This window comes from Cataglyphis hispanica, chromosome 20 (genome assembly GCF_021464435.1).
Source record: "Cataglyphis hispanica isolate Lineage 1 chromosome 20, ULB_Chis1_1.0, whole genome shotgun sequence".
Taxonomy (NCBI): domain Eukaryota; kingdom Metazoa; phylum Arthropoda; class Insecta; order Hymenoptera; family Formicidae; genus Cataglyphis; species Cataglyphis hispanica.
The window spans coordinates 2,883,825-2,900,928 of record NC_065973.1 but is presented as its reverse complement, the minus strand read 5'-3'; the positions used below and the strand labels follow the sequence as shown (position 1 = coordinate 2,900,928).

General features: G+C 31.3%; 1 protein-coding gene across 1 annotated transcript in view; it reads right to left on the bottom strand.

The window, feature by feature from the left end:
- Positions 1-10,797: 10,797 nt before the first annotated feature.
- The window catches only part of LOC126856895 (glutamate receptor ionotropic, kainate 2), a 129,609-nt gene continuing 123,302 nt past the window's right edge, over positions 10,798-17,104 (bottom strand). The window contains exons 16-19 of the mRNA XM_050605876.1: positions 16,165-16,265; positions 15,335-15,524; positions 11,413-11,716; positions 10,798-10,873 (exon numbers count right to left, since the gene is read on the bottom strand). Coding sequence (XP_050461833.1) covers positions 10,867-10,873; positions 11,413-11,716; positions 15,335-15,524; positions 16,165-16,265 — 602 coding nt within the window. The 3' untranslated portion in view covers positions 10,798-10,866. The remainder of the gene's footprint in view (positions 10,874-11,412; positions 11,717-15,334; positions 15,525-16,164; positions 16,266-17,104) is intronic.

The window sequence follows — 17,104 nt, the reverse complement described above, 5'->3', positions numbered from 1 at the left end:
AACATGAGCCAGGGAAATTCCTCAATTAATTCGAGAAAGAAATTTTCAAGAAATTCTTTGTTCTTGTCACGCGACAGCAATTGCAAGTAGGTTATATTAGGATGTGTCATATTTATACAACAATGAAAAATGTGCACTTTATTGCCAATTATCAACATATTGCTCGTTAAGATAAAATAATGTAGCATTTTACTAGATTGAAGATATTGCCTTCGTCAACATCCATATCAAACAGCACAACAGGAGATTTTCAAGTTCTGAAAACAGATTCATCAGAAGACAATAAAATCGTTCTCGATTATAGTAAATCTTCGAATCGAATCAATAGAACGGTAACTGTGCAATATATTATATATATATATATATATATATATATATATATATACATAATACTAGAAAATATATGAGACAAATTTTACATGTTCGCTGCTAGGTTTCCAATGCAAATTTTTCCGCGAGAAAATTGTGGAATAATGCTTCCAAGATGACTAGGAAATCCATCCCTATAAATAGCGTAATCGAAGAAGGTTTAAAAAATTTTATAATAATATATGCAGAGCATACATTGAGAAAAGTTAATGTTTAGTAACAAACATATATGTATAACGAAAATTTGTTAACCTTTTAAACAAAGTTTTGTGTATTACGCATGGAATTAGATAAATCTTTGTAATTTTTGTTTTATTTGGAATTATATCACTGCTATCGCATTGATTTCAGAAAGTGAGCTCATTAGTATGTTAACGAAACAAATGCATATGGCTGAGACACAAATGCGAAAGATGCAAACCGTTTTGACAAAAGCCGAGGAAGGATTGCGAACCAAAGATCAGGAAATCGGTCGCTTAAAGCGGAAGGTTCTCTGTACGCTTTTCTTAATCTAGGAATATAATTCAAAAATTTATAGAAATTCTTATTAGAAAGCTAATCTTTTTTATATTCAATTATATTCGCGTGGATTTTTTTGATTTGTTAAATTTACTTATAAGATAATAGGAACATATTGTTTTATTCATGTATTTTTTTTAATTTTTTTTTTTCTTTCTCTTTTTTTTTAATTATCTTATAATTATATAAAATTACTCCATAATTTTTCTTTTTTTGAAAAAGATATTCTTTAATTTATTCTCATATTTTTTAATTTAATTTTTTATTAATTTAATCTCGTTTCTTTAGATGATATATGATATTATTTTGGTATAGATCAAAGAATGGGAAACTAAATACAAAAATCAGGAGCTCTTGCGAAAAAAAGAGCAACGAACTCAGACTAACAATTCCGAATATTTTTATCAACGATGTCTGTCATTAGAACACAAGATCATCGAAATGGAGGTTTAAATTTACATTTTAGATATGTTCATTTTTGGTAGCAATAATTAGCAATTATAATTTTAATATTGTAGAAGTTTTTGGCTGATTATGGACTGACGTGGGTGGGTGATACGAAAAACGCGATGAACTTAGACAGCGATAGCAAGTAATTAGAATATACATTACTAATTCGAAGTGGAAATAATCGATTTAATAATTAGTAATTCTGTTATAGTAATTATCTCGACGCCTGTTATGATCAGTTAGTTGCAAATATCGATCAGTTGAATTTAGCCGCGGGAAAGGGCGAAGTTCATATTTACCACAACGAAAAAGGAGGAGGAGCAACTTTTAAAGTATTTTCCTAATTTGTAAGGCGTTCTTTTACATCGCGTATACATTACAGAAATAACGTAAAATATCACGCGTTTAATTACGCGACATTTTCAATAAGATACTTTAAATGGAGAATATTAAATGATTTTTTAATCATTCAGCAATTGAAATGTAATAATTTATTTATATTTTGGTAATGGCCAATCAACACTTTTCTTATGCATTTTGCGATTGAAGACTCCTTCCTGCATAAAGTTGAAATTTTACAAGAACGGTATGATCGTGAAAGAAGGACCATTGCGATCTTACAATGATCCGACTGCAAGCTCGTTCATTCGTGATATTTTGGATGGATATTTTCCTTCTGAATTGCAACAAGGATATCCTGATGGAGTACCTTTCACAGTAAATTATTAGTCAAATAAGATTCTAGAGACGATATATTGTATACATATATACATATATACATATATATATATATATATATATATATATATATATATATATATGTACAGGTTTTTATGATTTATTCTTTGCACCTTTTTTTATTATGAATTCTTTAGCTAATAAAAATTTAATTTAATTGTTTCTATTTTCTCTTGAAGATAGAAGATCGTAGAACGGAATTATATGCAGGCGACACTGTTAGCTTTCCTGGTCAAGGATATCGGTTGGGAAAACAATCTGCAGTAGATAGCTTGTTATCGACTAATTCACAAAGGTCAAATATTATTTTGCAAAAATCTGGTCGTATCAGTCCTTTATCAAAAGATAACGCTTCCGAGAATATTCCGCTTTTATCTCTTCAAACAAATCGGTACTCTATTGCAGTGAATAAATAAATATTTATTAATTTGTCATTAATACATCTTTAAATGCAAGAAATAATTTATCTCTATTGTTTTTTATAATGATATATAAGAAAATATTTTCTAAATTGTTAACCAAGTTCTAATCCATTTTTACTTACCTTTTATTAGTTTATTGAAATCTAGAATCTCTTTGGAAACAGCCGATTTATTTTCTTTGAGATCGCAAATTTTGGCTTCACATAATAATGTTTGCTCAAGTTCTCATGTTCAGTCTCATATTAATGCAGAGTTAGCACGAAGCAGTCGACGAGAAAAAGTAAAGTTATTGAAGCAACTCTTTATATTTGTTAAACTTCTTAAATTCTAAAATATTACAAAACGCATTATTCTGAAAAAAGAGAGAATTGGCTACGAAGAATATGGAATTTGATATGTCGACGAATGAGCAATCATTCTTGTCAAAGGATGCTTTGAAAGCTCAACGCAACAAGAGCTATCACTGTTCTTCCGACAGATCGTCATCCAGGTTTTCTTTCAGATCAGATATATAGAAAATAAAGTTGGCATTTATTACGTCTAGTCTGACATAAATACATAGTTTTATTTATTTTCGAGTAAGTTTTTCTTTAATTAAATTTTGTTAGTCGGCCGGAGACAGCTGCAAGTCGTCTTCGGCCACGTTCAAAATCTGCTAGTTTATCTGGAGGACGATTGAATACCAGCACACAATCGATATTACGATCAAAGGCATCAAGCACAGCAGAAATCAATGATGTTGACGATCTTAAACTCGCCAATGTTTCTGGATCGTCTACGACGAATCATCCTCGCGTTTCAAAATCAGCTACTTATGCAAGAAAGAGTACGGTGAGAATTGTATTTGCCAACAATAAAATATGAGAGAAATCATATTTTGTTAAAAACGAAATGTATTTGAATATAATCTCTTTGAAAATTTGAATGTTATTGGTTTAGCCTCCGTTATTGCATCAGATTAACGAGGCAACTGGAAAATCTGGCGAGTTGCGATTAAAAGTTAGATCATTGACTGGTAGTACTGTATATTTGGTGCATGTGTTTGCTGACGAATCAGTGGCAAAATTATACGAATTACTTGATAAAGCTATGCAAACATCCGGACATAGAGGATATAAAGTAGTTTTGAGCGGGTAAGAAAATATCTGATTTTTTTATTGATTCACATTTGATATTAATAATATCATTAATTTGTTATTAATTTGTGGAGTGCTTTAAATTTTTATCTAGTTGCATTTTTGACTTTTTAACTGTAATTGCTTAAAGATATTCACCGAAGAGATTGGAACGTATAAACATATCTTTAAAAGAAAGCGGTATCAGCAGAGATTGCGTCCTTCATCTTGTGAATGATTGAATGTTTATCAATTCGTGGAAATAGAGTTTCCTATATATCATTTTTAAAAAAGTATGTAAACAAAAATATTATAAATTTGAAGTCTTTGATATGTAATTTTGCAAATATAGCAAATATGTGTACAAATTACTGCACACATTTAAAAATGTTTTTGAGATTTATTACTAAAAACTTTTAGTTAATCTACTTTATAGAAAATTAATACAATATATATATATATATATATATATATATATATATATATATATATCGTAATTAATACTTTCATTTACAATGGTACAATGGTTAAAATTATAGCGGAACAATACCTTCGTTATAATTAACCCTAAAGATCATTGCTCTCTGACTTAGGGTTCTAATTAGAGAAGGAATTGATTTATGTGACGCACTTACTAATTATATACCGGCATGCGAATACTTGAAAATAATATTACCATTAATAATACTTTTCTTTAAAGAAGACCTCTAATATATGTTATTTAAAATTTTTTCATTGAGCTATTTTGCATGCAACAATAAATATAAGAGACTTTAAATGCATAATCATATATTCTTTCAATAAAAATTTATTAAATTGCTATTTTATTAAATATCAATAATATTGAGCCATTTTTATTAATAAAATATTGTATTATATTTAATTATGTTATTTAATTATGTATTATATTATATGTAATTAATATATTTATATTTTTCTTTTGAATAATAAATTTATATTTTTCTTTTTGTTATTTATATTGTGTGATATTAACTTATTATTGCATTTTTTTCTGTTATTACAATTTATTAATATTATAATAATGTGTTAATGTGTTATAATTTATTGTGAGTTTATCGTGAGATATATAATTATATATAATTATATACATTTACAATTGAGAGAATTGGACTATATAAATTTTTTAAGAAACAATATTTTATATACAAAAAGATTCCACATTTTGTTATTTTTTTTTACTATATTGATAAAAAATAAAAACGTAATTAAGATAACCCATGAAAATATTACATTTACGTTGTAACAGTTTTTATCATTCAACAATATATGATGTCAGATAGAATTTTAATTATTATTATTATAGATTTATCAAAACGATATTTAGATCTATTTACAAATTCATAGAATATAGAATGGATTAAATAATACAATTAGTATAATATATATTTGCGTGAAAACCGGTATTAGAAAATTTATGGCATTTTCTATCATCATCGCGACAGACTACGTCACAATAGCCTCGAGCTTTATCAATCAACGGGATAGGACTAGCGCAGATTTATCTATGGGCCCCTACCGACAGATCTGTCAACGGAAGCTTTTCGATCAGATATCAGGGTGGAACGGTTAATAAGAGGTCCTGTTTGTCAATCGATATCCAAACTAGTCGACACTCTCTCGGGAAATTCCTGGCGTAGTGGATCGTAAATTTTGCGAGTACCGAGCGAGCCAGGCTTCGCTTAACAGCTCGATTATTGAAAATAAAGGAACGCAATCAACTTGATTGAGCGCCCATACCGTTGTAAAATCTAAAATAAGAGCGGAGAACCAAAAAGAACCGCCTATCGAGATTCGCATTTTTTTATTAATTAAAAACTGAACAAATTTTCCAGATTATGCAACGAATAAGCATGCGATGTGTTTTTTAATGAGCTTGATGAGGCAAAACTATAGTGTTATGAACAGCAATTATCTTGGCAAATGACTTGTTGATGAAACAAGAAAAATATTTTATGCAATAATATTTAATGAAGATTACGTAACGGGTCATATCAATATTAATAGTTAATAATCTATCATTAAGTTTATCTGTAGTACAATTATTTCAAATTATACAATTATCTTGGCAAACTAAAAAAACAAGTAAATTTTATGCAACAATATTTAATAAAGACTTACGTAACCGATTATTTTACATTTTTATATTTAATTTAATATTAACAATTGATAGACCGATTATTAAGTTTATTTATGCAATTATTTGAAAAAGTTTATAAATATATATTTCAATGTTAAATTTATTTTAAACTAAAATAACTTTAAAAAAAAATAGAATTTTGTTCAAGGATGATTGCGTTTCATGTAATTTCCCCTCATTTTTCTTCTGATCTCAAATGTCAGAGAATGACCTAAATTTTAACGTACTCTCTTTGAAGCGACGCAAATTAAACGAATGCAATTTTCAATATAGCGTAGCTGTGCCCATTTCGACAATGATTTAACCATTTTTCAACAGTTTAAACGCTTTCGTTTCGATAATACGAAATATATACGAAAAAAAATGATATGACATTGTATTCCGTAACAATATTTGAGAAAACAGTTGAATTTGCAAACAAAAACTTTCACATTGTTTCTCGAGCTGCCTTTTCGTTGAATGCATACCAAGTCTTTGAATCAATTAGAAAATCTGAGAGCTGCGCAATGTCCAATCATGCATATTTCACCGAATGCTTTATCTGCTTTGTTCTATGGATATCGGATTATATATATGAATATAGATTTGCACTGAAACAATTTCCTCGAAATCCGTCGAACATAGTTACTATCTATAGAGCGGATTGTTGAAATCGATTGTACGCGACATGGAGAGATATTTTTGTGGCAGATTTGTCGGAAATGCATATATGTACGAGATTGGCGCAAACACTGTAACCGTCAATGGTCGTAAATGGTCAAAAAGGTAGGGATATTCCAAATATTTTACTGAAGAGTTAGTTGTGATTGATGGAATATCATATTAACTAGTCATGTTGTCCACAAAATGCTGCGCTGGTAGAATTATTTGCAATGGAAAAATGCAATTGCAGAGTTTTGCATGTGTTCGTCAAAAGCGTTCATTGAACATTCTTCCATGAGAAATTGATTGATTGCTTCACCTCGCAGTTATAAAACAGTTAAGAAAGTCAGATAATCATAATGGTGCTCGATAACTAGTCCAATAGATTGAATAAGTGCTTCAGAAAGATGAAAGAAATAAAATATAAATAATTGAATAAACAAAAAAAATGGGGTATGAAAAATATAGAACTTGCATTGTAAGTTTCTTTTTCATTTTCTAATTTCTAATTCTATTTTGAAACAGAAGAAAAGAATAATATATTTAAAATTGTAGAGTTTTCTTATAAAAGTATTTATATACTTATATATATAAATTCCTTCTTTTCGTTTTCATAAAAATATCGCTATTATTTTGATCTTCTTTTTATGATTAATTCCTCAACTATAAATTTATTTTCAAGAATTTTTCTACTTTCTTACATGTAAATCATAAGTGTTCCACTATTATGTAGCAGTAATATTGTGAAAAATATGTTAATTATACAGGTTACGAAATTTTTTTATGAGCGTCAAAAATGTTTATTTTTTGCATTATTAAATATTGTACAACTCATGCTTATACCTTTTATTTTGATGTAGGGAAAGTATTCAAATATCTGCTGTTCTCGTTGCTAATAAATATTCTTTTTTTAAAACATTCTTCTTAACTAATTTTTCATTATTATGCGCTAATAAACCATCATTGTTAGGTTTGAATTTGAGTTTTACATCATTTGTTTCTTCTTCGATAAAGAAGAAACATAAAACTTTATTTTGCCGTAAAATATTGTAACGTATCGTAATATAATTATTTTTTAAAATATCGAAAGAACTCTCACAAAAAAGTACATAGAAATATTTTTTTTGCAATTGCAAATAACGCATCGCAATGTTACATACATAGAGAGTTACCAATATCGAATTTTTAAATAAAAATCTTTTTTGCGCAGACTTACATACGTGGAATCATCGCGCGCGCTAATAAATTAATTTTTGCTTTTTGTAATATTTTACGTTTCATACAATGTCGTTATATAGCCGCATAAATGTGTTGAAAACGTATCGTGAATTGCTTGTCAGATGTGGCAGTACGGATTGCTCGTTTTTTTTCTTTTTTGCGCACGTTTCCTCAACTCTCTTTCTTTCCTTTTCTCATAACGAAACTTTTTTGTTAAGGAGGAATGGGACGAATTAGTTACATCAAAAGTTAATAAATCTAATACATTTCGAGATTCATTTGACATTGCGCAAAAATACTTTTTTGGTCTTTTAAAATATAAAATTAATAATTAATTTGTGAGTTAAAGTAAATAATATTTACCCTGTCGAATTTTAAAATCTTTATTTTCATGAATGTTTTCAGTCATTATAAAATTTTTGTGGTGTCGCTATAAAAGGTTAGTCCGATATAAAATAATATATTTATTTTAAGATTAAATTATATTCTACAGAATAAAGCTTTACTTTAATTCATAAATTAATAATTAATTTTATATTTTAAAAGGCTAAAAATGTACTTTGCGTAATGTCAAATTCATGAATTTTGAAATATATTAGATTTATTAATTTTTGACATAGCTGATCCGTCCAGTTTCTTCTTAAGTGTTCGCATATATACACTTACACATTCACTTCCAACATTGTCCAACGGCTAGTGTAACATATTAATAAATTCACCGCACACGATGTAATCTCCTCAACAAACAGCGATATAATAATATATTCACAATATATGAAACTTTGCGTATATAGCTAAAAACAGTTAATCGGCTTATCTATTTTTTCTATTTTCTCGTGAAAAATGCTCGCTGTACATACGTCAGTGATAATAACCTATTCGATTGTGTCAAAATATGACTAGGTCTTTCGCGCGCTCAGATTGTTTTCACCTACCACAAGCGCACGCAATATGTTCGTATTTATATACACACACGTCGACGTATACATATACATATACATATTTATACATATACATTACGTTATAAGTGCATTTATAAATCACACACATGTATATATATTTATACAAAAGATTTATAAATCACTTTTCAACAATTAGTGTACTATCATGCTTATACATAATACAACGAGATCTCACTGAGTGATCGTGTACTTTTCTTTCATCATTTCTATTATCTTACGACTCAATTTTTGATTATTTTTTTTTAAATATAAATTATATAATTGTGCCAATGTATATGTGTGTGTGTTTTTTTTTAAATACCAAATTTTTTACTCTTATTTATACATATTGATCACGCGGACGTAGCATGGTATTAACATTGCAAAAGAGATTTTTTAAAATATGTATGAAATGCACGTCATTATCAGGATATATTTGTTGTAACTCTTTTGTGACTCGAACTTTGAGTTGTTTGTTCCTCTAATTAAATGGTTCAAAGGGATTTCCGATAACAAACTGTTAAAAATGTGAACTTTTTAAAATTAAATTTTGATTTTATTTTTTGCTAATTATATTTTATAGAATAATGTAATAATATAATTTAGAAAATTTAGAAATCTACAATTAATATAAATTCTTTGTAATAAGAAGCTTTCATTTGTCGTATTAATTTATCGCAATTTAATTTTTATATTCGCCGATCTTTGCTCAAAATTATTAAATATCTATTTGCTTTAACACTTGTTTAGGCTAAATTTGGCAGTGATTACTCATTTGAATTTGGTCCGAGTCATATGATACAGTCCTCGATGTTTATTGCACTATATTTTTCATCGCATGTGAAAATCTTATTTAGCTGTTTAATAATCGATTATTCATGCATCTATTTCTTTCGGTTCGCATTTTTGATGGAGATCGAGGACTCATGAAAAAGAAAGTACGCGCGAGTATTATGGTTGCAAAATTACAGTCCGAAATTATTGTCATTGGAATTTGCATTCCAATAGACATTGGCATCGCGTTAGTGTGTCAATGATCTCGCAATCGACTTGATGCTCGCGTTCACAAAAATCGCAAAATCCGGCATGATGATCATAAAGTAATTGCATACTGTTAAGAGGCAATCGCGGATATTTTCTTAGCTATTTTGTATATAATGGATGATTCTTTGGTTTCCGCGAGAAATTTCTAGCTTATAAATTGCAATATAACTTCGAAATACAATTGTGTACGCGAAAACCAGCCTTCAACGAACTTTATCGGCTTTCTACATCCGTTTCGATATGTGTAATTTGAAATTCGGCTCTTGAAATCTGCTCGCGTTCCGCCGACGCACATGCCACGGCATCGCGGTCGGTTCCGGTCAGTCTGGTTGGACACACTTCGGATAAACGTTCGGCTCTTTTCATTCGATGATTTTGCTGTTGCGTCGGGAAATTTCGAAACACGAGCAATTCCTGGTCAACTGGCATTGCGCGTGGCATTTCATTTTCCATGCAGTCCCTATTATTCCTATTATCACGATTGATCTATGACACTCATGCACTGGCACTTTTCGATTTGATCCCGACTCGATTTGTTGGTCAGATGTATGCTTTTATCAGCTATACCGTGGGGTCTCTCTCATTTGAATAGCATTCCGTCGTTTTCATAGATCTGCTTTGATCCCAATATTTTCGGGAACCACTCGTTCATTGAGATTTTGACCTCTATTAACGAACGCAAAACTACATAGCTTCCATTATCCTGATTACGTTTTTGTAACACTGCCACGCGATTTCGCTGATTTTTTATCGATTCTAATATCGAGATAATCATAACATACACATTTGTTTACTGTCGGGGCACAATAGTCGGTACTACACGATACCACGTTCGAGAACGTATTTCTCATTTAAAACGAAAATAAATAAACAAAACACTTTAGTTCTCTCGTCCTATTGATCGATCGTTCAACCTCAGTTTCTCATCATTACACTTTCAATCAATGATGATCCAATCGTCGTCGGCGCGGAATGGCCCTCGTTGCGGTTTACCGATCCGCCCCGGCGACTATAAGTGCTATAAGCACGTCTCCTTCTGATCGATTACGTTGATGACTACCGAAGCCTGCGTGGACAGCTCCTTTTGAGCAGGTACACCTGTCGGCACCTCCTCGAGTATTGGTCAAAGAGTCGTGGTCCTCGAGACCGTCGCGGAGGGTGGCGGTGGGGGCGGGGGCGGCGGGGAAATCACTACATCCGGTTCACCCGCTAGATCGCAATCGAATCTCCAGAGAATATTTTCAGGATGGTCACCTCCTAATGCGTAGCATATTGGTTAGTCATTTTCATTAAAATCATATTGATATAAGTTTTATATCATTTGATTTCAATATCTTAATACAATCGATTCTTTAAACTTGTATAAGCGTACTTTTTAATTAAAATTTAATTGAATATGCACAGGCACAAAATATTTTTTTAAATATATCTTAGATTTAAATAAACAGTTATTATATTTTTACAGATAACTAATATATACATAAGATGTACGTAAAACTTTTGGAGCAGTAATTTAAATAAATATGACAATATATGACAAGAGGAAAAAGAAATTTTTAGAAAGATTAAATAAAAAGAATATTAAAAAAAAATTCTTTGACATTTCAATAAATATATATAAAGAAAAAAATATTATTTCTGCTTAAACTAAAATGACATTTTTTTCTTTTTGATTGAGTTTACAATCTACGATGTTTCAAATTAATTCATGCAAATTTAAAGATCAACATGCCGCTTGACGTAGCGAATATAATAAGCTGGAATAATCGATATTCATGGTCGATAGACAATCATACCTTGACCCAAGATGATGCCCGAAGAGCCCCGTCTCTGTCTCGGCGGAAGTGCTTGGTGTTTGTGCGCATGGTGACTGTGTAGGTGTGAATGTGAGTGGCAGTGTGTGTGACGCATGTGCGTGGGAGTGGCTTTGCACGGTTGCTGTTGTTGAGATTGCTGCTGAAGTTGCTGCTGCTGTTGTTGTTGCTGTTGTTGACGATGAAGATGAGGATGAGGCCTGTGCTAGGTGTTTCCGCCATGGGACACCTGATCGAAGCTCAATGATTTCTTCATCTCCGTCATCGACAACGCACCACCCTCCTGCTGAGAAACAAGTAAGCGCAAGTGTTAGCTGTATCAAACCGACTAGCAAAGAATCAACTTTCACAACGATGCAAGTTATTAGACACGGAAAAGTTATTAAAAGTTGTGCGATATTGTTAAAAGTTATTAAAAAGGTAGAGAAACAAGAGAGGAGCAGGTTATCATTAAGCCGCGCGCGATAGCGATGATAACTATGTCTTTAGAGCTGTCTGTTTGAAACGAGGAGCACGTGCTCCGCGAAATAATTTTTTGCCAGGAATTCTGAAATACAGTGGTATCGATATGGCTTTCGGATCACGTTTTTAGAATGGAACGAAGCGCGTGCGATACACGCAGATATATTGCGGGTTAAAAGACAATTATATGAAGGCAGAGAGGTTCATTAAAATAAATAATAGTCGCCCTGTGCGAATATAATCTAGACATCAATCTTATGTTGGTAATTACGAAATAAAAGCTAATAGCAGATTAATGATGTGACTAATCACTTAATAAGTTCTAACATTAATGACAAGATCATTAAATATGAGAATCTTAATTTAAGAAGTACTATTAAGAACTTTTAAGAATATCTTTAAAAATTATGTTACAAATTTCTACGCAATTTTGCAGAAAATTGAGAAACGTGAAATCTAATTAACATGTGAAAAACAGATTTTCAGATTTGAATTAAATCAGAGTATAAAAAGCAAAACAAAGCATTAATAATTGTATTTGTATAGTTATTCTTTTATATTAGTTAAATTATAGAGATATTTAGTAAATTTAAAATTATATAAATATAAATTATTTTAATATCAATTTTAATTAAATATATAAATAAATTATATATTATATAATTATTATTATTTTTATCTAAAATAAAATCTTTTTATTTTTAATCATATTTTATATTATATTTATAATAACGCGGAAGTTGACTAAAAAAATACTGTGATAATGTGATAGATAATGAACAAAGGGTATTTCAAAACCAATGGAGAGACAGAATAATGCGGTTGATACGCTTTATTTTGAATTCAAAATGTGCATTATTCTCGCTTAAATACAATTGCATTTTCTCGACAATGCAAATGTCGCTATTTACTGTGTATTATCAAATGGTATATTATGTATTAGTACATATGTATTAGCTAATTACTGTCAAATAGTTGAATCACGTTTGTACCACCATATAATACATTGATTTGTGAACAATTCGCTGTTTCTCGACTGTATACGCGAAAATATGCACCGCGCATCAAATAAAATATTATTTATTACAAAAATTATTTTTTTTTTATATTTTTCATGAAAGGATAGAAAAAATAAATAATTGAAAAGTTTGAATGGTTCATGGAATCGATTTTTAGTTGATCAATCATTGTAACAATATTTTGCAAGTAACGGCCGGAAAGATACGTCATTTATTTTTGAGAGAAATTAGTCGTTAGAATTCGGAGTAACAGTTACATATAGTTTTGAAGGAATTCATTGATTGACTTGCTAATTCAACTTTGGCATGATGGTAATTAAACTTTAAAGTGAGGAAGTCTGTATGATGACAGGAAGAGACAAGATGTCAAAGCGGGAAGATGTGAAGGGAGAGACGGAGAGAGCAATATATTATCGCTCTTGTCGTGCGGAAATTTGCTTCGAAGCGTATCAACACTTCGCAAAATTTCCGCTATATAATAAAAAGATATCACCCATCTTAATATTTGCAATTTAAACGCATAAGATGGAAAGATTAAGTATTTAGTCGCAAAAAAATACGCAAATTGTTTTAAAATTTTCTATGATAATTTGCTAAAATAAAGTATTATTAATAAAAGTAAATAAACATAAGTAAAGAATGGAAAAAGAGAAAAAATATTTTTTAATTTTTTTTTTTTTTAAGAATAACAAAATTATAAAATAATTTTTTTTGTGTTAACGAGTTCTATATAAAATAAATGATACATTATTGCAAAGCAAAATTGCGATAAATTTTTTTCTTTCTTCACAATTTTTTATTTGTTGATTTTATACTTTGAAAATGAAAGAAAAAGGATAATCTTTAAACTAGTTCGAAAAAAATTGTAGCGCAAGATTTTTTTACAAAACTTTAAGACATTTGCGCTTTTGAGTATTAAGACATTTTACTTTGTCTTTCTAAGAAACTATTTCATTTTTGAGGATATAATGTTTGCGCAAAGTATACTCTTGCAAGTTTTCGTATGAGGTATCCCTGATAGGTTTGCATAGACGAGGATAACTTTCTATCAGAATGTAATACAAGTTTTCAAGATTAAACATCACCGACTTTTGAGTATTAAGACATTTTACTTTGTCTTTCTAAGAAACTATTTCATTTTTGAGGATATAATGTTTGCGCAAAGTATACTCTTGCAAGTTTTCGTATGAGGTATCCCTGATAGGTTTGCATAGACGAGGATAACTTTCTATCAGAATGTAATACAAGTTTTCAAGATTAAACATCACCGACTTACATCGTTCAACGAAAAGAAATAAACATGAAAGATATGTCAGACATCAATCTCTCATCCATATGTCACATATATTTGCATCAAAGCTAAATCATTCCCGTCAGAAATTCTACTAAATACGTTTGAAGATATAACGCGCGATAGAACGCGCGTTACTATTGTTAGAAATTTATGCATGCAATTAGATGTGTGTATACTGCAATTGTAAGCATGTGCAATATATGTAATTCTTGCGATGACAGACAAATGCTAAAGATTGCGTGAGATACGAACGTGCGATAATAAAAAAAAAACACATTTTAATAATATATATATATAGACATTTTTTTGTAATGCACGCGCGTAAAGGATTCTCGGATATATAAAATCAATTCAACGATTATATATATATATATACTCAAAAACATATTTGTCAAAACACTTTACAAAAAGACGTAGAAATGCGAAATTCGTAGAATATTTTAATGTTTATAATTGTACTCCCTTGTCGAGATATGTATTATATGCTTGTATTCCTAGATTATCCATAATTTTCTTTGATTTCGAGCTATAATATAAAAAGGAAAAATGTTTGGGCTCCCTGGAAGCTATACTTTTAACACGGTAACGCTAATTACCACGCGATATTGGATTTCCAACTATAATATACGCATGCAGTTCTCATGAAGATGCTTTATTCGCTAATACAAAAGACGAGAAAAATTTCGAGCTCGGAATTGGCTTTGTTCGGTGAAATTGAATTACCGTGGAATGAGTATCGCTCTCCGCGACTAGCAATCGGCTCTCCTCGGAAAGCTATAATCCGCTGCCGCGTTTGTATCTCTCCTGATTGTTACGTCACTTTTCTTCGCGAATATATATATATATATATATATATATATATATATATATATCAATGACAATTTGTTCATTTAATCCGTTGCGAATTACTGAATAGAATCTATAATTGCGTGAATTGTGTACGAGCCGTTGTTACTTTCTTTTGAAAATCAAATGAAGAATAAAAAGAAGCAGATTACGCAATTTACGGTATGAATAGTGAGAGATAATAGAGCAATGCATGATCAAAACGCGTGAAATTTAGCATTATCCTCAGAGAGGCCGATTGAGATTAATCGCGCGAGCCCGTCATGCGGGACAAGACTTACACCATTTAATCGCGGGAACTCGATGCTCGGTAAGTAGGTGGTCTCCTCGTGTTCCGGAGTGGAAGAGAGACGCGTTCTTCTTCTGTAGGATGATCCAGCGGCCGCGGAATTGCGCGATTTCGCGGCGGGTCTTTGGCGGGAGCCGCAGCGGACGGCGAATCGCAATTCCGAGGCCATTTCGGCGCAGAGGGACTGTTGCGAGCGATTAAACGTGGTCGAGATGGGCAGAAGGTGCACGCGGATGTGTTTACCGTCCAAGGGGTGATCGCCGACGATGCAAGCAGACGCCGATACGACAGGTACAACATACACCAAGAGACACAATACACACGAGACGATCGTACGAGACCGAACGCATGCAAGAGGCTGATTTCTCCGTCGAGCGAGGCGGTTTATTGCACGTTATTTACGATGTCGTTCCTTTGATCACGGATACGACTTATTATATTAATATCTAGTCGCATTTCACTCATGTTGTAAAGTGTACGTAAAATCAATATATTTGTTAGAGGGCAAATATCGTCAGAATACGAAAAGACAAATACTTGACCTGAAAACGCGAGAATGAAGAGAATGGAGAGACATCAAATTGACTAATTATATACACCGTTAAGTCTAGGGTATATAAGTAATATTCTAATAAAAACGCGCCAAAAACATAATAAGTACTAATTTGGAAGCAGAAGTAATCGTATCAAGATTTTGAGAAATACTAGAATTTTAATTCAAAATTCAAACAACCTCACCCAATTAAGAGAAAGTACAACTCATGCAACACGTTCACGCGAAGCAAAATTCTGTACCGTCCTGTCGGCATTTTGCTTTAACTTACCCTGTCCGATTGGGTATTCTTCTTTGAATTCCAGCAAAACTCGAGAATCGCCACTAAGATCGCGAGCGCCAGGCCGCAGAGCAACACAACAAAGACACCGCCTGGAATGACAAAACCGGAAGCTCATTATTTTAATGCCGGCGGGCTCATTCCTTTGCCCTTCTATAATTTTACCGAGCGGGACGTTGTTGGCAGTCAAGAAATACGGATGTGTTTATTCTCCAGCTCCTCCTATCTTCTCTTTTTTCGTTAGTTGGTCGGAGAGCGAAGAGAAGAAGAAGAAATAGGAAAAAAGGGAAGTAAAAAAGTGATTGGCCGCGGAAAATCGTGCGCGCAATATCTAAGCGAAGCGTGTGCAGATAAATCGTCTTTTCGTCATTTCGTGGGTAAATTACGTGATGGCGTATTTACGAATAGGTGGAAATATATATAATGATACAAGCAGATATTTATATTTATCGCGATGTGAGAGTCACATGCAAAAACGATAAACCTCGAGAGGAGTATTTAAGGGCTCTTGCCGCGTAATTGAAGTTTAATTTACGCTCGGCGAAAGAGGAGGGGAAGTATGCGAAAGTTCAAGAACGCATTCGTAATTAACGACTGTTTCGCAAAGTTATTTATAAGATTAGAACTATTTGCTTGTATCTTAGTGAATTTACGCAATGCGTATTGCTGTGTTTTTCCATTCCCTTATTTTTTCAAGCAGCATTACACTCGATATTTCAAACTCATTGTCGAGATAATGACTGTGATAAAATTTGCAAAAATTAAAAGATGTCGAATATCTTAAAATCCGTATTTTATTTCAGCATTGCTAAAATTGCGTAAAAGGACATGTAAAAAATATGTGATCGGATATAAAATTTTGAACAAACTGTCTGCAATGAGGTTGAAGTAAACACTTTAACTTTAAGACGGAAGTTGTCAATATTCCTCT